Source organism: Corvus cornix, chromosome 1A, assembly GCF_000738735.6.
Source record: "Corvus cornix cornix isolate S_Up_H32 chromosome 1A, ASM73873v5, whole genome shotgun sequence".
Lineage (NCBI taxonomy): Eukaryota > Metazoa > Chordata > Aves > Passeriformes > Corvidae > Corvus > Corvus cornix.
The window spans coordinates 40,971,259-40,993,946 of NC_047057.1; the positions used below are offsets into that span (position 1 = coordinate 40,971,259).

At 38.8% G+C, this 22,688-nt stretch overlaps 1 protein-coding gene across 1 annotated transcript; it reads left to right on the plus strand.

Moving 5' to 3' along the window:
* Positions 1-2,187: 2,187 nt before the first annotated feature.
* Positions 2,188-22,348, plus strand: ALX1 (ALX homeobox 1). The gene is made up of 4 exons (XM_019279780.2): positions 2,188-2,728; positions 4,875-5,179; positions 8,779-8,907; positions 20,026-22,348. Exons 1-4 carry the CDS (start codon positions 2,497-2,499, stop codon positions 20,344-20,346), a joined length of 987 nt encoding a protein of 328 aa, XP_019135325.1. The 5' UTR covers positions 2,188-2,496; the 3' UTR covers positions 20,347-22,348.
* Positions 22,349-22,688: the final 340 nt, after the last annotated feature.

A 22,688-nucleotide genomic window follows, 5' to 3' on the forward strand; every position in this document is an offset into this window, starting at 1 on the left:
CAGCTCGGTGGGGAGCGAGCGCTGCCGCCGCCGAGGCGGCTCCTCGCCGCCAGCGGGCCACGCGCATCCCCCGCGACAAGCACCCGCGTTCCCTCCGGCCTCCCTAGAAATAGCCCTGCTGCTGCTGGCAGCTCTTGGGGGGTTTACGGTCATAGGAGATGCTCCTTGTCCTCGGCTTTCCTGGAGTTTAATAGTTGTCTTTAAAGAGGGACATTTATTGGGATAAAAGTGGATTGCAAGCTGCAAAAATGTTGCATGTGTCTTTCATTTAAAAGACATCCAGAGCTCCATTTTTTCCCCTCTCTCTCTCTCTCTCTCTCCCTCTCTCTCTCTCTCTGTGTGTTACTCTCTGTCTCTCCCCCCCACCCCCCCTTTTTTTTCCCTTCCCCAAGGCATTTAGTGCTTTTAACGCACAGTTATAAACACGCTGCCGAAGTGCCAGCACACGGAGATGCGGGGGCAGGGAGAGGATCTATTTCCCCGGGTCCGGAGCAGGCGTTGTTCCAGAAGGTGCAAGGAGGAAACGTGTCGTTTTTCATGTGAAATCCGGGGACGGGAGCTGCCCGTGGAGCGGCCCCTGGGGCAGGGTCCAGCCTCTCTCCCGGGGCAGGCAGCTGGCCTCTGCCTCACCTGGCCGCGCACCGCGGCCACCGCTCGTACTCTGCGCCCCTTCCATTCCTGTTCTCTCGGGGGCTTACGGAAACCGCTTCCACCTCTCACTCCCCACCAAAGAGACACCCCCATACCACAAAAAAACCTGTCGCACCCCAAGCCCCCGAGCACCACCTCTGCGCTCAGTCACGACGGAGTTTCGCGCCTCCCGCAGCCCCAGCTCGGTGATGGCGGCAGGTAACGCCGGGAACAGGGACGAAGATGTGAGGGTAGCAGCCCGGCCCTGACAGATGACAGGGAAGGGCAGATGGTGCACGTGGCGGATGGTGCCCACAGCTACTCGACAGTGGTAGCTGGAAAAAAACATCCCTCAGCTACCCCTTTCTCCGGGAAAAGATCAGATTAGAGACCAGCTGAAGAAGGAAGGGAAGCTGCTTGCCGGGAAACATGCTGGACCCGAAATGGCCTTCCCTTCACCTTTGACTGGGTTCACAGGAAAGGTCTCTAAGCCGCTCCGCAGCCCCGGCTGGCCAGTGTTGCACCGATACTTCAGCCACTCATTAAAGCCCCGCTTCTTCTCCCCTCCCCGCCCCAGCGGGGGAAGGGCCCGCCGAATCGGGTTCTAAAATAGCCTCAGTAGAAAAGACAAGCGCGGGCACACGATGCTGAAATATTCTTCTGAAGAGATTGCTATCTCGGGTTTGCTTTACTTCAGCGAGTACTCCTTTCACGAGGAAGCACGGAAGCTCTTTTCCTTAATTCGTGCCTTTTCGAAATAGTCCACTATCTTTCTCGCCTGTGTTTTAAATCTTATCAATGTGCGAAGGGACCAAGGAATTCAACACTTCAAAGCTCACACTTTGGGTGAAAACCACCCGCTTTTCCAATATCCATAGGAATGCATGAATATATGGCTCTTTTATTTTTCTTTTTATTACCTAAGACTTTCAAAAAATACTTTCATTTAGAAACAGTATTTTAAAAAACCCGAAATATTTCAGGAGATTTAAAATAAAGGTCCGTTTTAACCACTTCGCACAGACACACACACCCCCCCTCAACCCCAAACACACACACAGAGGCAGACTGGTTAAGATCTGTTTCATAGCAGGCAAATTCTCTTTTAGGCCAGTTTCTGCTGTGAGAGAGTTCTAGTTTTAAGTTTCTCTGTTTCCATTCCCTCTGCGCAAACAACTGCCTATAATATTTCTTTCTCTGTTTAACTCTAGGACAAAACTTCTGAGCAGTTTAATAAAGAGGGAACACCGGTTCTTAATTTTACAGCTTCAGAGAACAGGACTGCAGCTACCGACGTATCAGTCAAATCGATTAAAGAAGATCCTTTACTTGAGGGTATGTGCCCCTGAAATTACGTTGCTCTAAGCCTCTCAGGGAGCTGGGGGAAGAGGGAGGGAAGCGAGGGATTACTCTTTCCAGGATCCCTGGAGAAATAAGAATAGGTTGCAGAGGGGAAATGTCCTTTTTATTTGTCCTCCCTCCCCTCCCTCCCTTTCTCCCCTCACCCTCCCCGAATGCTTGTGTGCGTCTGTCTGAAACAGATCTGTCTGTCGAAAACGGGCCTGGAACTCCCTCCTGTGTTGGGATTAGGTCTTGGGGGACCTGGGGTGGAGTTAGACTGCTTGGTTATTTTCATATTCATTAGAAATGGGAGGTTGCACAAGAAGTCCTGCTGAGCTTCAAGATATAAGAGCAACTTCGGGTTCCCCTTTCAAGACAAGACAAATCAAAGGCTCAGAGGCAAAACAGCTCCCTAAGCACTGAACGCCTCTTCCTCCCTCCTTCCTTCCCTCCCATCCACTCACTCTCCCTCCCTTGCTCACAGTCCAGCCTCTGTCTAGGGAAGAGGCTCTCAAGCAGCCTTAGATGATTATGGATTTTCTGAGCGAGAAGTTTGCCCTGAAGAGCCAGCCGAGCAAGAACAGTGACTTTTACATGGGAGCAGGAGGCAGTTTGGAGCACGTTATGGAAACTTTGGACAATGAGTCCTTTTATAGCAAAACGTCAGGCAGCAAATGCGTACAGGCCTTCAACCCTCTGCAAAGAGCTGAGCATCATGTGAGGCTGGAGAGGACATCACCCTGCCAGGACAACAACGGTGAGTCGTCATCCCAGGGTTATTCTTCCTCCTGGAGATACACGGGCGAGGGCAGAGATTCTCCCGCCCAGGGAGACCAAAGGCAGCTGTGCAGCCTTCGGCTGTGGGCATGCGAGGGGCTGTCAGGTCGTAGTAAAATAACAATAACTGTAACAATATTACTGTTATAATACTACCACCACTACTATTAAAAAAAAAAAAAAAAACTCCGGGAGAAGGCAACCGCCTACTTTGAGGAGCTCTTTTCCTCTCAGTGCAACCCTTCGGCTACTGCCTTCCACACCGGCCCCGGCCCGGGTCCAGCGGCTGGCCGAGGAGCACAGCGTCGGGCACGCCGGCACAGCCCGCCCGGGGAGCTGGCGGGTCCCGGCGGGAGCTGCAGGGCACGGCCGCCCCCCGGCGCTCCCTTGGCCGCCCCTGGTCGGCTCCGGCCTCTCCCCGGCCACCCTCGCTCCCGCTACGAGCCGCGGCGTTTTCACCCAGCAAACTCCCGGGAGAAAGCATCCCCGGGTGTCGGTGTCGGAGGAACCCCGGACACGGCCGGCTCTCCGGTGCCGATCCAGGGAACGGAAGGTCGCTTGGTCATTTTCGGTTCCTTCAGATATCGTCCTGCGACGGTAGCGGGGTTCTCTCTGCCGTGTTACCAAATGATGCGTAAAGATGATTCTTCCGAAAACCACGTCGGTCATCCAAAGATACTGTTAAACCTTCTATCAAGTATTAAAATTTTCTAGCCTACCGGCAAGGAGAATATGGAATATTTTCTTTTAAAAACATTTTAAATTTTCCTCATTATTGCAACATGATGAAAATCCCTGTAGAAAAAAAAAATAAAAAATAATTTCCTAGAAGAATTGGAAAACACAGTTAAGATCATATGCAATAAGAAGACTAACAGTACCATACTTTTTTGACTTCATATAGTCATTGAATTATATATATATTTCTGAGAAAAATTTTTTATTTTCTCAAAAATAAAAAACTATGAAAAAAATTGTAAGATAAATTGATAGATTTCTTCAAGTGTAATTTAAAAAAAAATAACCTATAGAAAATTGATTTATACATTGGAGTCTTTCCTAATTAACTAATTTAATGTGTGCCCTGAGGGCTTTGGGGCATTTCCTATCTATGTATGTGTTGATGGTATCTAAAAATTGTGTTTCATTACAATCAGCTCAAATTGAAAGAAATTACTGAGAATGTGAGAAAATCTCAAAGCAAGCTTCTTATGTTATGTGGCATCTTTGTAAATTTTAATTTCTACAGAGTTTGAATATTTTTTTACCTTTTTCTTAGAAAAGAAAAAAAGTTTTTTTGAATTCCATAACTTATCTCATTACTTTTCCAGTGATGTGTGATAAGTAAAAAATACTGAAAAGTAAGAAATGTTTTCATTTCCTATTAAGAAGCTACTGCAGAACATTTCTTATCTCTACAACTAAAGACAAATAGTTCCTGCAATCCTTATACAAAGTATATGAAACGATCTCTTTTAATAAGTTAACATTTTGCAGAAATGCCCTGTATTTTGTAACCATAACAAACCTAATTGGAAACAATTCCACCTCACAAATCCAAAAGAAGGTATATGGAATTTATTGAGTTTTTAAAGTGAATTCAATTTTTGATTTCATTTGCTTATTGATTTGTCCGTTTACAGCTATTTAGTTTACTTCTTTGTTAGTTTGTATTTTCATAGAAATAGAAGTTTTTGCATTTGCTTTCAAGTTTAAAGGCACGTTTGTCAATAGCTTTGTGCCTCTTCTATGAAAATCTGTTTTGGGCTACGATTCCTTATCTGTATAACTCTAGCTGATGCTGATTTCATGGATTGTTAACTACTTTAGTGGCAGTAGTGGCAGAGTGAAAATATCCAAGTCTCTTGCACAGTCTCCTTACTCTGTAAGTTTTCAGATGATATTTTCAGATATAATTCTCATTTAGAATTCAGTGTGATTTAGCACTTTTATTCTATCAGTAGTTAATATTACAGATTCCTCTTCCATGATCTCATATAGAAACAACACAGCCAAGACAGAATCTTGTTCCTTGTGAAACTGTTTTATATGAACTCCTGAATCTAAACACCTCCCCTTCCCCCTTGATCATTTATTAACCAGCTGTTAACCCACCTTGTATGCAGTGAACTACGGGATTACTAAAGTGGAAGGTCAGCCTCTTCACACAGAGCTGAGCAGGTCCATGGACAATTGCAACAATCTCAGGATGTCTCCAGTGAAAGGGCTGCAGGAGAAGGGAGACCTGGATGAACTTGGTGATAAGTGTGACAGCAATGTCTCCAGCAGTAAGAAGAGGAGACACAGAACAACTTTCACCAGTTTGCAGCTGGAGGAACTGGAGAAAGTATTCCAGAAAACTCACTACCCTGATGTCTATGTAAGAGAACAGCTAGCTCTAAGAACAGAGCTCACTGAGGCCAGAGTCCAGGTAAGAACCAAACTTCAGCATTTCTACAACAAATTGTGAATTGTAGGAATGAGTAAATTATACTCTTGGGGATTGTACAAAAGCCTGTAAAGCTAAAGTAAACAGCTCGTTTTGCTTCTTTTCTTTATGGATATGAGCTGTTATGCTGCAGTGCTAAAATGTTATTTTTTAAAATAGCTTGTGTTGCAGTTCTGAACAGTTGTTTAAGGGATGAGAAAACAACATCATTAGAAAAGCTTTCTTGATCTCTTGTAGAATTCCAGGCAATGAAAACGTAAAGTGTTACGTGTAAAGATCCCACTAAAGACTCGTTGCATGTAGTTCAGACTGATGACAATGCAGAACTCAGATGCAGAGGATTGTGTGTGTGTTATGGCATGAAAAGTACGGTCTAAAAAGTAACCAAATTCCTTGTTTCTATCCAAAGAGTGTGCAGTGAAACTGCACATACATAAATGTGCATAAATATCTATATATCTATATATCTATATGCCCATACTTATTTAGATCTCTGTGTGTGTTTGTGCCTGTATAAAAAGAAGGACAGAATCCTTCCACCTTTTCTCTGTGGAATGATCTCAGAAATCACAAAATTAGGAGGTACAATTGCTGGTTGTTAAACTTTCATAACTGATGAATAACGTTATTCTAGTTTTTGGAAACAAACATAGTGTTGACCACTTAGTACATTATTTGAGTATCGTAACTGCATACAAATATGATTCATTCAGTATGTGCTCATATAGTAATCTCAATAGTATTTATGGCTTTTGGTGTGCAGTGGTGAGAAAAGAAGCTAAATATCCAGGAAATGCAACCTTTCCCTTGTTTAGAGGTCTTCTGTTAGAAAAGGGTGTGAGCCACATTTTGCAAGTTTATCTTAATTTTAGGTATCTTCACTGTTCTGGTAATAATCATTATTTCAATTTAGAGAATTGCAGTCCTGTTGATTCTTATAGACTGGGATTAATTTTTTAAATTTAGTGACTTGAATATGATAACAACTTCACAACTTGTAATTAAACACATACTCACACATGCATATAGAGAAATAGGCGTCAGTGCACATGCATACAAACTTAAATTAAATAAGAAACACTTTCAGAAACAAAGTCAGCTAATTAGTTTTATAAAGAAGTGTTCTTTTCATGTCTATTCAACCAGACATCATATTCACTGTTGTCATCAGAAAATAGAGTCCAAGGCTGTGTGTTCAGTTACATCGATGCGATATCAGCAATGCCGATGGAATTTGTTTCAGTGGCTTTTAACTCTTCAGGCTCTGCACAATCCCTCTCCTTTTGAATTTGGTACAGCTTTCCAAGTATGACTTCCATTCATTGGGTTTTAGTCTTGAAGAAAAGAAGGTAGCATAACGTTAAAACACTGTTCTAAAAAATGCGTAATTCTGGAATACAGAGAAGTACTTCAAGAGCAAATTAATAGTGAGAACAGGGAGGGGAAAATTGAACTAAAGTGTGTCAACTGACTTCTTATCACATTTATTTTCCTAAGATTTAGAAGCTTCATGTGGTAAGAGTATTAAAAAGAAGACAGTAAGTGAAGAATATATAAGTTTATATCAGGCTTTCACAGAGTATCTACTTCTAGTTTATTTAGACATGTTCTTCCCTTTCTTAAAAGATAACCAATCTTTGCATTTCTCGTATGCTAAATATGAAAGGACATGTTGATCATTTCTGTCCAGAGTAGAGAGAGTATTCCATCACAAGATGAAGCAATTTGCAAGGCCTTACGTCATTAAAGGCAAGCATCTGGCAATTCAAGGATAACAAGCAGCAGATTTCTACATTGCTTTGAGGAGGCAAATGGTTACTTTATCTCTGCCAAGAGTAAGTTTCTAGTAAAATGGTGTAAACAGAAACATTTTGGGGGATTGTCAAAGGAAAAAAATATGTGCTTTTTCTCATTTAGTTCTATGAATTCAAGCAAATTGTTTGATTTAGTGTAGCAGAGTGATCAGCTGGATACCTTACCCACAGTTCCCTTCACCACCATTTCATCAACATCCAATTTAATATTTGTCCTGCACACATGCAGAGAGAGCCAACCTGAACCTAATTTATCTGAGTTGTTCTCTTTCCTGCTGCATGCCAGTCCAGTAATTGGCACCCATTTTAAGGAGATTGTCAAGGTCTTTTTTCAAGGAAAGAGCTTCATGACTAAATTTCCTTATCGTGTCCTTGATGCCTCCTGTGGAGATAGGAGATTTTTTTTTTTTGCCATCCCTTTTCTTTTTGCTGAACCTCAGGCATCATAAATAACACAAATTTACCACCAAGGTCCCTAACAATATACACTCAGGAGTTATATGCATGAGCCTTGCTTTGATTGCTGAATACATTTTAAAATATTGCACATACTAAATCTGCAACAAGTGCTTGGGAATCAAAATGAGCAAAATTATTCCCTGGTTGCTTATGCAGTATCAAAAGACAGTTGTGTTCTCCAAAGATTAATTCAAGAATGGAATTTTAAACCAAACAGTGTTATTTTAAATGTCCCACAATATGGAATCAGAAAATATCCCTCAAAATATAGGAAGTGTCTATACAAAAAAACCACTATTCATTTATGTATATATCAAAATGAATTAATGATCAATTTAGCAGGAAGACTAACCAATGCCATGGTTTCCCTTAAAAAAAAAGGTTCTGTTAGTAGTGTGACTTCTTAGAAAAGTCTCAGTGAGCTTGCTTACATCAGAACAATAAAGATAAGTCAGATATTACTCTTATACAGTGTTACTTTTCTTAGCAATCACCTTAATTAATCAGGATAATTCTTAACCAGTCCAAAATAAACTGTCTGAAAGAAAAAAATTATTAAGACCATGGGACAATTACAGTTATCAGTAACAGAAAGAAATGGCCATATAATAGGTTTTTTATATAATTCTTGACACTCAAAATATTACAGAACAGTCCAGGGGGTATGAAGAAATTTAAGCATAAAATCTAAATTATTTCATAAAGTTCCATTATTTTGTTTTCCATTATAAGAAGCAGATATCACCTAACAACAATGTGAAAAAAAACCCACAATAGTTCCAAAAACTCTGTGACATGATGACTTTTTATTATCTTCCTGGCTTTTTAGCCTTCCTTATAGGAACCTTTCCTGCTGTGTAGAGTACTGTCCTTGTGCCAGTTTTTCCTGCCTTTTATTGCTGCACTTGATAAAGATTATGGACACCTCTAGGAGGCAGATTATGGGTAGTCCTAGGAAGTCAGTGGGAATGGGAATTTAAGAGAATGTTTCTTTACAACTTTACTTGCTGCAGACTGATATTTCTCAGGTTGTTTTTTTGTTTATTTGTTTTGTTTTGTCTGTTTTTTGAGATAATAGAAAGGAAGCAATATGTATTGTTAAAATAGCTAGCAATAACTTAAGCAGGTCAGACATTGACCATATTGAAACTGTAAGAAATTAATTTTCAGGTGGAGCATTTCTCTTTTGTAGATAAAGAGAAATTTTCAATGCCACTGTCCAAAATCTCTTGGGTTTTTTTCCCCTAAAACTCTTTGCACAGTATATAATTTAGTTTACCCTGATGACTGTTTCCTTGTATACTACAGGTTTGGTTCCAGAATCGAAGAGCAAAATGGAGGAAAAGAGAACGCTATGGTCAGATCCAGCAAGCTAAGAGCCACTTTGCTGCCACCTATGATATATCTGTTCTTCCAAGGACTGACAGCTACCCTCAGGTATGGTAAAGACCAAGCAGTACTTTGGGTCTACATTTGGCAGCTGTCTTAACAACTCTGGTTTTGTATGCTTTGCTAATATGAGTATAAACTATATGATCTCTAGACAGCTTCCTTCTGATGTGTTAAACATGCACCATTTCTTTATGGACCTCAAAAACCGTAATAAAGCCATGTAGAATCATAATTTAATGTATATTGCTGGGGGGAGAGAGGCAGAGGGAAAGAACAGCTCTCTCAGACAGTTGTAGTTAGTTTAATCTGTATTTTTTTTCCTGTTTCAGTTCCCTGTTAGTATGTAGTAAGGTATACAGCATAGTAAGATTGTAATCTTCTGTCTCTGTTCTCCAGTCCTTTGGTTTACTGCTTTGCCTCACTCTCTGCTTTTGTCTGCTTGCTTGTTTTAGCACATTGAATACTTTTATTCTGAAGCCATTGTTTTTCATGTCTCTGGCTTCACATTGCTTTTACCACATAATTAATAAAAATAAAACACCATACAAAGCAAAAAATTTTGCATGGTTCCCTTCACTACTGGTGTTCTGGTGCTCTTCAGCTTCATTAAGTAGCGGGGTCTCTGTCAGCCTTAAGAATATACTCCTATTCTATGTGAGCTTGCTTTGGTCATGCTCTAAATTGGCTGAATGGAGAGGTCCTCAGCGTTGGGGAAGAGTGGCTGGAAATTGACCCAGCAGAGAAGGGCCTGTGGGTGCTGGTTGACAGCAGCACAACACGAGCCAGCAAGTGCCCAGGTGGCCAAGATGCCCAATGGCATCCTGGCCAGTATCAGCAATAGTGTGGCCAGCAGGACCAGGGCAGTGATTACACCCCTGTACTGGGCACTGGTGAGGCTGCACCTCAAATCCTGTATCCAGTTGTGGGCCCCTCACTACAAGAAAGACATTGAAGGGCTGAAGTGTGTTCAGAGAAGGCAAACACAGCTGGGGAAAGATCTGGAGTACAAGTCCTACGAGGAACAGCTGAGAGAGCTGGAGTTGTTTTGCCTGGAGAAAAGGAGGCTCAGGAGAGACCTTATCACGGTCCTAAACTACCTGGAAGGAGACTGTAGCAAGATGGGCCTTGGTCTCTTCTCCCAGGGAACAAGTGACAGGTCAGGAGGACATAACCTCAAGCTGAGCCAGGGGAGGTTCAGGTCAGACACCAGAAGAAATTTTTCACTGCAACAGTGGTTAAGCATTGGAGTGGTGGAGTCACCATCCCTGGAAGTGTTCAAGAAATGACTGTAAATGACAATTAGTGCTATGCTTTAGTTGGACCTAGTGATCTTGGAGGCCTTTTCCAACCTTAATGATTCTTAATGATTAGCTATGAACCAGGGGTCTTTGGTTCATGTGTCCTCTACTCAGCTTAACGTGCTTTACCTCTGAAGAGGTTGCACGTTACTAGGTTTGGTGCCTGGGACAGAGCTGGCTTGTGTTCCAGCAGCTCAGAACATGGACACAACCATCTCAGCTGTGGTGGCACTTGTAAGTCTGTCTAGTTTTATTTTATAATGTAACAGGTCAATAACCCAACTGCATTAGCAACCACTGCATGACAGACTCTGTGTTTAAGCAGGTGGACACAACCTTAGGTAGTCCCAGGTAGATTCACAAGGACATAGATGCACATTCACTCACAGATCTCACTCAAGGTGTTCAGTTCTCTTTTGAAGGTCTTTCTGACTTACTTATAGCATAACAACAAATGATACAAGGAACAGTGCAGAAACTTTGGGATTTCTAGACTAAATTTTGTGTCTGCAAGGTCACCTTGTATTTTTAGTAGGATTCCATCTACAAATTTTCCCAACTGACCAAAGTTTCATTAGTATAAGATAATGGAATAATACAAGTAATTGGCAAGCACTTAAAATGATTGTCCTAAAATTAATGTTTTTCAAAAAATCCCATATTTTTAAATTATATGATAATATGATCTATAAAATTCTAAATGCAATAAAATATCTATTCTGTCCTTTCAGATTGTTAAAAAGATTAATTCACTGCATTTCTGTTTACATTTTTGTCAAAAAAAAATCTCCTAGACAGATGACACAACTAAGTTTCAGCCTGACAAATGTTTCCATCATTAATTAATAGATTCTTAAAAACAGAAGATTGAAATACAAATGCTGGTCCCATAATCTTAGATCAAGCATCTCTAAAATGTGTAGAAATACAAAATGTGTACCCATTCACAAACAGCAATACAATGTGCTCCCCTACAACCACAGACTAACAGACTGCAGGCAAACAGAGAGGCACAAGTGTGTAACTGAGTCTGGTCGCCCGCACGAGAAAGCTGCGTTGTACTGTTCTGTACTTCAAGAACAGGAACAAGGAGCTAAATGAAGGTGTGAGTGCACTTTACATTGGCTATTTCAGCTGAGTGCTTGCATGTATAACTTGGCTACATGATAAAAACAAGTTAGCCCACTCCTTAGAGAAGAAGTTGGCTACTTTTCTGTACACTGGAATATGAGTGGGTATCCATGTAATTAGCACAGGACATTTAATAAAAATTCATGTTTTTGCTAACCTGGGGGTAATTCTTCATAGTTTTCACATTCTTAAATCCTCACCTTCAGTAAAACCACATCCCTATCATGTATATAACACTTCCAGTGGGAATGCCTGAGACAATGAAAATCTGTTTTAAAAACACAATGACCACTAACATCATTCAAATCTTTTGAACTAGATATCCTTTTCTAAGTGCCTCACTTATGGAAAATAAATATACAGTGCCTGACTTGATATAAATTTATCAATCTACCCCACAATTCAGCAGAAAAGGTATTTAAAATTGTTATCTGCATGTTTTGTTCTAATGTTATAAATTGATTTCCCAAACAATTCCATTATTTCTTTGTAGATAATGTAAGAAAAGGAAACAAATATCCTTTTTTTCTTTGCTCCTATTCCTGCACCACTACTTGTGTACAATCACTTCTCTCGTGACAAAGAAATAAGCAAATATTAGGCAAGCTTTGCCATACTTTTAAGTAAATAGTTTTTCTTGGGGATTGTGGAACACAGATCACTGAAGCTTGTTTAAGAATCAACAAGGGGAAAAACAGACTCCCTGTTGCTGGAAAAAAAATAGGTTGAATATTGGAAAAGGATGAAATCAAGCCGAGATGTTTACAGCTGTATGGCAGAAAGAGCAGGAACAAATGTGAATTTCTGGTGTGCATTATAAGGATTTGCAGCCTGCAGATTTTCTGTTTTGAGTCCAGACACGGATATGTTGAGAAAACACATCTCGGTTGCTTTCCAGCAGAAGCATCAGTCTCTTGCAGCTAACAGAGGGTGATGTGGAGACTTCTGCTTAGTCTCTTCACCAATTATCTTAATCAAATACAAATTAAGAACAAAATGCTGCTATGCATTGTGTGACTATGTAAACATGAAAATTTTTTCCTGTGAGAAAATTATTCTTTCAACTCATTTCAGACAGAAGGCTGGCTCTGAATCAGAGAAAGGTAGAGATTGCAAGTGACCTCTGGAGATGGTCTGGTCCAACACCTGTCTCTACAATCCAGTCTAATTTTGCTATTAAATTCCACATCTTTATCTTCACAATAATAACAGTTTAGGGTTTTTTTGGTAGATCATAGTTCTTTGATCTGCTCTTTCAGTCTAACCTTAATTATTTTTATAGTGTATTGACTTTAGATGTTTCTTTTTTTCTTCAAAAAAATTGCTCACCTACCTGCCAAGAAGTTGAATATCTCCTAAACTGGCCAAATTCTGCACGCATATATTTTCCATTAATTACACTGTCACAAGCTGGATTACAAAGGAGTGCAGTTTGTACAATAGTCCAGCACAACTAAGTGTTACTTACATGTTTTTTTCAAGGCTTTAACAATATTATGCTGAAAATCAGATTTTTCTTGGAAAATGTTATGCACAGTGTTTTTCATTCATTTTAGTGAAAGATTTCCGTTTCATTAATTTCAGTATTTGAACTTCAAGCTTCTCTTGCAGATACAACACATTGTGGTCTAAGTCATCTTAAGTGCACTCAGAAAAACACATCCTATGCAGTTTAACTTATAGCAATATCCTACTGATGATGTGAAAGTGAAGATGGAGCATCTTAACATCAGTGGGGAAATGAATGCAGATTCACTTCATGGGGAAGTTTACTTCATTTCACCTGAGTGAATGTTAGTAAACAAGCCATACTTAATTTGGTCACCTAAATACAGTATCGAGTGTCATTAAAGATGTCTCAGGATATCTGAGACACTGTTGAAGTGTTGATGAACAGGATTTAAATGGACAGTCCATCCTTCATTGTAGGCAACCGTGGTCAGATAAGTATTAGACATTTGTGTTTAGGAAACTTAACCAAACGGACTTCTATGCCAGACATGGGTTCCCTTTAAAGCTGTCAAAAACCTGATCAATTAAATTTTTTATTCCTGAAACATAAGGTGTAAAACAGGTATGATGATCTCTAAAAGTTTTTTTAATCTCATATGTGGTTCATCTGCAGTCATCTGTAGTTATCTTACATGGATCTATAAATGATATGATGAAAGAGGAACAATAAAAAGCCTCTTTAGCTTTGTTCTTCTCTTACCTTATTGGTCTTTATTTGACTCCTTCTGCCACCCTATGTTAGTAGGAAGGCTACTGTTACAAAGGGCACTCGATCTCATCAGATTCAATGCTTACCTAGGAGAAGTAGCAAGAAAACCTGAGACAAAATTTCATATAACCCCTCCTTATTTCTGCACACAAGAGACTATACTATTATCACACAGACTTGCAGCTTTCCCTGTATGAATCAAGTTTATAAAGATGTTATCTTTATAAATAAGTGCATCAGTATGTAAATAAACATTAAATTGTATCACTGAAAAGCAGATAAAAAAGGGCAACATTTTTCTCCCACCTAGGCTCTTTCCTTACTTTGCATCTTTCCTCATTTTGCATCTTTCCTCCTTCTTACTTGTTCTTTGAATCATGTTCATTTATTGTAATTTTTCTTCTAAGTTCTTTTAAAAGGATTCATTTTGTCACACCATTCTACTTTCCCTCTTAGTATCACATGTAAAATGTTTGGGTTTTTTAAAATTTTGTTGAAACTGCAGGCAAGAGTTGGATAGGATAGAATTTAATTTTTTTGTTTTAGTTAAAAAAACCCAGTCTAGTGCAGGTGGGAATCTTAAGACGACAAAAGCTTTTCGAAAGTATGGGAACAGGAGTGATATAGAAGGTATAGAAAGAAAGGAAAATGTTGAAATCTCAGAAATAGAAGGAAGATGCTGAAGTTTGCATTCCATCCACCAGAATGATAAATTAAATTAATATGTTGAACAGCATGGCATCACATGATGTGTTGGCAAAGAGTGTAGAAGTAGTATCAGCATACATGTGTTAAGTACTAAGTCCTTGGATCATCATTATAGTTTGCTCTAGCTTTAGTACATATGGCTAATCCTCATTAGCAATAATCAAAGTTACATGCTCCAATTAAAGGTTCATATGGAATATATTAGACACCACATGTTATATGACTGAAAATTTCTTTTAACTGTAGTAGACATAAAAATGACAGTTAATCACAATAGTTCATTAAGGCTATGGGTACACTGATTAAGCAGGAATAGATGTGGCAGACATATCTGAGCTAGCTTCAAAGGAGTTTTATCACACACTCATGCTGTCTAGCTGTGACAGCATGGAGCTCAGGCTGAGCCACCACCTGGATGGTGTGTGTCTTGCTGCATGTGTGCTCACTTGCCTTGCTGTGCCTGATCTTCCAACAAGAGTGACACTTCTAATCTTTCTGGGTGGTGTCTGTTCTACACAAAGTAGCTTATGCACTGCACTTTTATTTTTTCTTGGTAATAAACCACCACTGTATGTGGTCCTTTTCACAGTCTCAACATTCAGTTTGTTGTTCTATCTCTTTTTTTGTGAAACATATTTCTTTAAGTGTGTGAGTGACTTTACTGGGGCTTAATTATAAGGCAAATTAATTTTTTTTTCTGAGATACACAAATTTTTGAATAGTATTTTTCAAAGCATGAAATTTTGCCTTTAACTGTATCATAGAGTTGAAATATAACTAACCCTTATTGTAACTGGCTCCAAGATTGCAGTAGGAAGAATTTACAGTTTACAAAACACCCCATACAAGAATGAAAGCTTGATGACTTTTCAAATCCTCTTTATTTTGAAGCTTAGCAAACTTTAGTGTGAAATCTAATGATCAGATTTTTATTTTGTTCACCATCTGTAAGCCCAAATGTGGACTGAAGGGGTCTATCACATATTTTTGAGCATATTTTAAGCATCTCACTACCAGGGGCCAGGTAGCGTTTTATTTATATCTAAAAATTGTGTACTGCATCTCTCTCATATGTACCTGAGCCCAATACAGTACAGGTGATCTTCACATGTGCAGTTGGTCCAACAGCTCCTACAAAATGTTCACAAATTACACTGAGAAGTGTTCTGTCTAGATATAAATGTAAAAATGCAATGAGAGTGGTGAAGCTTTGGGACAAGTTGCCCATAGAAATTAAAGAACCCCTGTAGCTGGAGTGACTCAAAACATCGCCGAATGGGGCTTGAGTAACCTTATCTAAATTTAAGAGTAGCTGTGAGCAAGGGTTTGGAAAAATAATCCCAGAGGCTCTTTTCAGTTTAAATTATTCTGAGAATCTACAAACTTGGGAAAAACAGGCAAATTTCTACCTGTATTTTGGATGTTCTAAACAGACATCCAGAAAAAAAAAAGCAGAAAGTGACAAACCAAACTAATCATAGTGATGGACTAGGAATGACCAACAGATACGAGCTGTGAACTAGCAGTTTTGAGAAGTTTAACAGCTATTGCATTTAATCTGCCTGAAGCAGCTCCTTGTGCTTGCACAGATTTGATATTTTCTGGCAGTGCGAGGACTGTTGTTTCACACAAGGAGAGGAGTGACAAAAGTTTAGCAAATCAGTCTGACACTCACATGTTTTTTATAATTGCATAAATTCTTAACTGTTCAGTTAGTGCCACTCTTGTTTCCCATGCAGTGAATAAGAATACCCTGAAAACAGAGTAAATGTGTAGTTCCTAATTAATTACTTGAGTAATTATAATAGCATTCAACATATATAACATTTATTGCATAATATAATAATAAAATCTCTTAATAGCTAGAGATCTTAAAAGAGATTAGAATTTTGTTTCTCATGTGAAGCACTAAAACGCACTCAAATAGAAGTGCTCACACGCGTGTCTGCTGGAGACAGACTCTAGTCCAGACAGGCAGGTGACTGCAATGAGTCAAGAGATTTGGTGATGGGAGAACCAAAGCTAGGGAAGTGATAGTAAAACTCCCAGAAAATTTTGACATTTGAGTTTGTGTGATTTCTCCAGGGCCTGCATAAAAAGGCTGAAGCTCAGGCTTAACAGAAAAAAGCAGTGACACCAAGCGGAATGAGCAATTACCTCAGCTCGTTTTCTTCTGCAGTGTCTAACAGAAGGTCACGTGCTTAGGAAATTATATCGTAACCGTGTTAACAACCATAACTCTCCAGTTATGTTCTTGTCACAGCTATGAAATCCTATTTCTTTTTCTATCAGGAAGGGTGTGTGTGCATGTGTATGTGTGTATAAAACATACAGTAGGTAAATATATTGAAGGGCTCTGGTAATTTCATGGTAACCACAAGAGCAAAGCTCAAGTTGTTTGTGATGTTAACAGAAACCAGAGATGTGCAGTATGTATAGCCTCATTCACAGTCTCTGAATTGCCTTTTATATAGTTCATGGATCACACAAGATTTTAAGAGGAAAAATATTTTCTTTAAATTCATGTACATAATGTCGCTTTTCCTTCTAACATACCAGAAGAAGGTCTGATAATTTTGACTTATTGTGAAACATTACTGTATTTATTTTTAATATAGGACTACCTTCTGCATCTAAATTTTGCTACGAGATATTTATGTTGTAAATCCTTGTAAAGAAATGAAAATTTAATAGCAAATGTGAAGTCACTCAACCAACAAAAATGAATAGAAAATTGATATGACTGAGACATTCTTTTGGAAAACATAACTACCTCATGAGAGAAGAGGTAAAGTTTCCTAGAATCTTGTGGCATTCCTGAAGTTAAGTTTACTAATTTGTATTCCTTTCTCTAAGAAAGAAACCTAGGGCACACCTTTGAAAGTTTTAGGAATTAATAGCTTGTTCACATATTGCTTTAAAAAGACATTGGAATATTTTAGGATTTGAAGCTGAATTCTCTTCTCATTTACACCTGTGCAATCTCACTGAAGCTAAACTGAAAGGGATTTGTCTAGGGTAAAAATATCAGGAAAATTGGTGGTACTAAACTTAGTTTACTGCAAACTAAACTACTCAAAATATGGAAAGAAGTAATGTTGTGATTCCTCCAGACCACATAGGTTATTGGGCACTTTCAAACTGAGCCTCTGAACCTTTTGAAGACTTCCCACCATGACTGTTTTAAAGGCAAACTTGTGCATGTTTGCTCTTAAACAGATTTTTTTTGAAAATTATTCCCATAATTATATCTGCACCGCCTGGGTGACTGAAGCATTTGGTATAGAATTTCTTAGAAAGAAATTTCAGTAATTCAGATAAACAAGACTTTGTCACATGTGAGTTACCTTTGGAGACTATGAGCTCCTTCAGAAATAGCTCCTGTATTAGACACTGCACAGATTAACTGTTTCTCCCTGGGGAAATTTGTCTGATTATAAGTCAAAACTGGCTCAGGTAGATCAATTAAGGAGTAATAAGGCAGCTGGGAATCATGTCAAACTGTGGAGAGTCTCCCATGGGCTGATGTTTGAGTCCTCTAAAAACTGATTATGGGAGGAGGGAACTGGAAAGTTCTGAAGCTTTTTATAGATTTCCTCATGTAGACTTCAAGAGGCCCACAGGAAGGAGGAAAAATCTTCCATATCCTTCCTCAGGCACCTTACTTACTCCACCGCCTCTCAGCCTGCCACCTAACATATGCAGGAGCAGAAGCCTGAGGTGTGCCCAGCTATGTGTGTACGTGTGTGTGTGGAAAGGCAAGCCATGTCCACGAGTGTGTGTGGAACTGTGTGTGGAACTGCACATGTGCATGTCCGTGTAAACAAGCTGAGCAGACCCAGAGTTTGGGGAGATGTGTCGTACCATTACTTTTCCCCAGGCTTTTGTAGGAAACCAAAATGGAGCATTTACCAAATCTATTTTTGCTGCTGTAATTCCCAAGGAGCCCAGATTAGTTTGTCAGCGCCTGATGACCTTGCTAATACAACTGTTTAAAATATTAACTTTTAAAATAAGACTATTTCATCCTTCCTATCTGCACTAGATCTCAGCTAGACGAGTTCAGTGAACCATAATTTATCGCTTTAGCTTGTTGGTGCTTTGGTGAGTATGTGGTGTTGCAAACTGATAGGAAAATGGGAGAAAACACAACTCATCAGCATTAGAAACATGTTTTCATTCTGTGTATGCCTATGTGTGCATCTGTCATACTTCATTACTTCCCCTGACCTCTACTTTGACAGAAAAAAATCACTCATCTAGAAAGATAACCTTTATATCTTAAGTCAAAATTCCTTTATCTATGGACTTGGAATGTGAATGTAAAATTAAGTTTGAAGTGGGAATTCACTTTTCAGTGCTAACCAAGGAGTAATTGAGTTAGTCTAACATATCACAGAGAACAAAGACACGTGGGCTCAATTGCAGTGCATCAGGGTAAGGATACACTGAACAGACAACAAATTTTTAGAAGGAGGACAAATTTAGCAAAGGAAAACAAATAGGAGAGGATATGGTTACTGGCGGACAAGATCCATACTGTGAATGGGGGCTAAAAATGTCTTCCCTGATGTTATTTGTACATTTAAAAAAAAAAAAAAAAATCAGCATTCAGGAAAGATATATAGGTAAAAGTGGAGAAGGCATACAAAGCTGTATATTGTATAATGGTGTGTGCAAATGAGGAATGACTGAGGAAGCTTGAGTATGTCAGAAATTATACCATATACATGTAGTACTAATAGACAGAGAGTGGAGAGTTTGAAAAAAACAGAAGGGCAGCTGCTGAGTATGAAGTTTGATCAAATCAAAGTGAATACAGCAGGAATGAAAGACCATGCAGTCTGAGATAATAACAAGAGCTGACTTATGTTAAGTCTTGAAAATCTTCCTGTCTGTTCATCTAGTAACAAACAAGTGAAAAATACCTATCCATAAATAGCATCTATACATAGACGTTAGAAGGCCTGGGACTCAGAATGAAGCTTTAAGTGACTGCCAAGTATAGAAAGGATTATACATCAAAGCTTGAATACATGGTTACTCCAGACATCGCTGGTAACCACAAAGTTTGTGTCCTAGTCTGTCATGCAACCTTTCCCAGGGATGCATATTGCAGCCTGTTAAGGCTGAATGCTGAAACAGTGATGCCCTCAAAGTATAATTTCACATAAAAACACCATGAAAAGAAATTTTAGCTCAAATCTATCTTTGAAACAAATTTAAGAAAAAGCCTTGAATGTATTATCAGTAATTCCTGTGTTTTATGGTTTCATTTGTTTTAAAGTAATTATGCAAGGCTTCTCATTACTAAATTTTTCAAATACTTGTTGGGCTTTGTCGCTTGAGAAATCCGAATTGGTTTGTTTTGTTCACCCTCGTCTAGTCTTTCCTACCATGAAAGTAGAAATTCTAATGAGGAGAAGCATTTATGGTGAAAATATTTATGATCTTGTATGCTCTTTTGACACCTCTTCTCTGATGTCAGTTGTGTGTTTCCATTAATTTTATTGACTGGCTGGGCTGATGGCATCCTGAGGTTCAACACTAGACATCATATATGGAGCCACAGAGCAAATGGATGAAAAAGTAAGGAGCATGAATCATCAGCCCTTGCTCTTAAGTGAACAATCTCATATTTTGACTCATGTGATCTCTTCATACTGTTTTCTAACATGATTGCAGGGAAATATGTTGCTTGTTTCAGAGGAGAACTAGTTATGTGTGAAGTAAAACAAACCAAGCATTGCAGAAAACAAAAGATGAACTATCTAAATTTAATTGTATTCATTTCATATGTTCCAGATTCAGAACAATCTGTGGGCAGGGAATGCGGCTAGCGGCTCTGTGGTTACCTCCTGCATGCTGCCACGAGATACGTCCTCCTGTATGACACCTTACTCCCATTCACCCCGGACAGATTCTGGCTACACGGGCTTCTCAAACCACCAGAATCAGTTCAGCCACATGCCCCTCAATAATTTTTTCACTGACTCATTGCTTTCTGGGGCAACCAATGGACATGCTTTTGATACCAAACCAGAGTTTGAAAGGAGGTCCTCCAGCATTGCAGTTCTACGGATGAAAGCCAAAGAGCATGCTGCCAATATTTCTTGGGCCATGTAATATAGCAGTACGCTCTCTCAATTTGTTTTTTTTTTTAATAGCAAACTAAAACCATTTTTATTTCCCATATTTAAAGGGAACAACAATAAGCTGCTGTGCGTGGAATGCTAGAAATCACAATATACACGATGTCTGCTTAAAGAAATGCAATATAATATTTAACAATAAACCAAGAATAAACCAAATAGATTTACCATGCATCAAGCTCAACAAGCCCTCTTTGTTTTGATTTTTATATATGTTTTGTTGTACCAGTTGATGAAATATGATTATAGAACCTGAAAAAAAAAATAAAACTACTAAGCAAATATGTCTACTTCATGGTTTTTAGCAGTCCTGTATAAAAATTCTTGCTTTACAAATGAATACTTCATAAGGGAACAACTCTGTAAAGGATAATAAATTTATTATACTAAACCCATGATGTAAATCTCTAAGCACACCACGCAAAGAAGGAAATATGTGACCATTCATGTTGTAGGTAGAATTTGTAGACTGAGTTCTCTCAGCACTGGGCTGCTGCTCTAAGCCAGCTGTTTTACTAAATGCATGTTGAGCTTGTTGAATTTATACCAATGAACAACTAATGTAATATGAATAGAAGGTACTACTTCATCTAATGGACCTGACTGTATTTCTATTAAAGATAACAAGAATTTTTTTTGTCAAATATAACACTTTAATAGAGTATTCAAAGAAGTGCACAGATTGTCAACTAGTATGTTTAAATTAAGTCTTAAATTACAGATAGGGTGTCATGAAGCTTAGGTGACTAAAAGACAGCATGGAACAGTACTCCTACACTTTTAACAGAATACAGATTAGGGAAAAACCCCAAACAACACAACAGTGAGGTCTGACTTCCAGTACAGTCCATCTTACTTGGTTTTGCTACTCTATGGTCAAACTGAAACAAAGAAAGCCCAACAAGGCTTGCCACTTTCAGTTAGTAACTGATCTTAAGACATTATTAGAGTACAGTTCATTTAGCTTTAGTTATATTTTGTTGATAATTTTCTTATACGCTTTCCAGAGTGTAAGACTAGTTTGCTACCTTTAAAGTGTACAGGAAAAATCTTTTTGAGTGCAAAGGCAGCAGGATTTGGCTCTCAGCTCCCAGCCTATCACAAAGGAATTAAAATGTCAGCAGACTTTCTGACATTTCTGGTGGAAAAAAAAATAGAGGAGAAGAAAAATACTTTACATCTGGAGAATTGCTATCTGCTTTGATTTACTTCTCCTCCCTTTCCCCTGTCACATTCCAAGCTCCTTCAGATGAGTGAAATGTCAGCCTCTTTGAAAGCAACAGTCAGTCTCTCAGGTTCATAAAGGCAAAGTAAATTAATTGAAATAAAGAAGGACTTGCATGGCTGTGACTAGAACAGGATACAACTCTCGGGGCACCCCCTGCTTGTTCTTGCTTTTCTCTCTGCCATTAGTTAGGAACGGAGGGTGCATGGGGGAAGAAGGGAAGATCCGGGAAGCAGTTTCATCACAGCAACTGCAGAACTACCAGTACTCACAAAAACAAACACACAGGAATCCCCAGATTTTCTCTGCTCCCACTCAGGGGGCTAAACTTGAAATAAAAATAGGAGATGGATTCATTCTGTAGCCTTTCAAGGGAATAAATAAGCTTAACTTTGAAACCACCAGGATCAACTGAAAATGGGATTTTTACAGCAGATTCTTACACAGCCGAAAGGAAGGTTGTCCTATTTTCCACTAGTAATAAACTCAAATTTTAACACATACATATACTCCAATTTGTGGTTTTCTGATTCGATTCTCCTTCTAAAAATTAGCTTCAGCTTTGGTCTGAGGAGCTGGAAAAGAGTATTCTGGCTAGAAGTTATCTTTTCCATTTTTTATGGTCTGTTTAGACAGCAGTAAAACTAGACTGACAATTTAAAGCAAAAAAGAAGAGCATTTTATTGGTACAGGTAGAGACATTAGTTTTGTATAGACACTTTTGCCACATGCAGAAGGATGAAAGTGGTGGAAATGCAAGGGATATTTTAGTAATCAGTTTAAAGTTAAAAAAAATTATTTTTCCTTTTTGTTTTTGTTATATTTTATTCAGTTTCCACATAATAATTTTTTAAGGTGTGGTATTTAGAACATGCTAAAGTGATTTCCAGAATTTTTTTAGGGTGTCATTAGTGGACAAAGAAGGAAAAGTTTAGTTGACTATCTCCAATCCATTTTTGTTGTTGCCTCTTTCAATTTACTTATTTATTTTCATAGCAGAATTTGCTACTGTTTTCTTCTGAAATCCCCCCAAAATAATTTGAAGATTTTTTATGTCAGGAGTAAAATGCAACAATTTCTAGGAATTTATT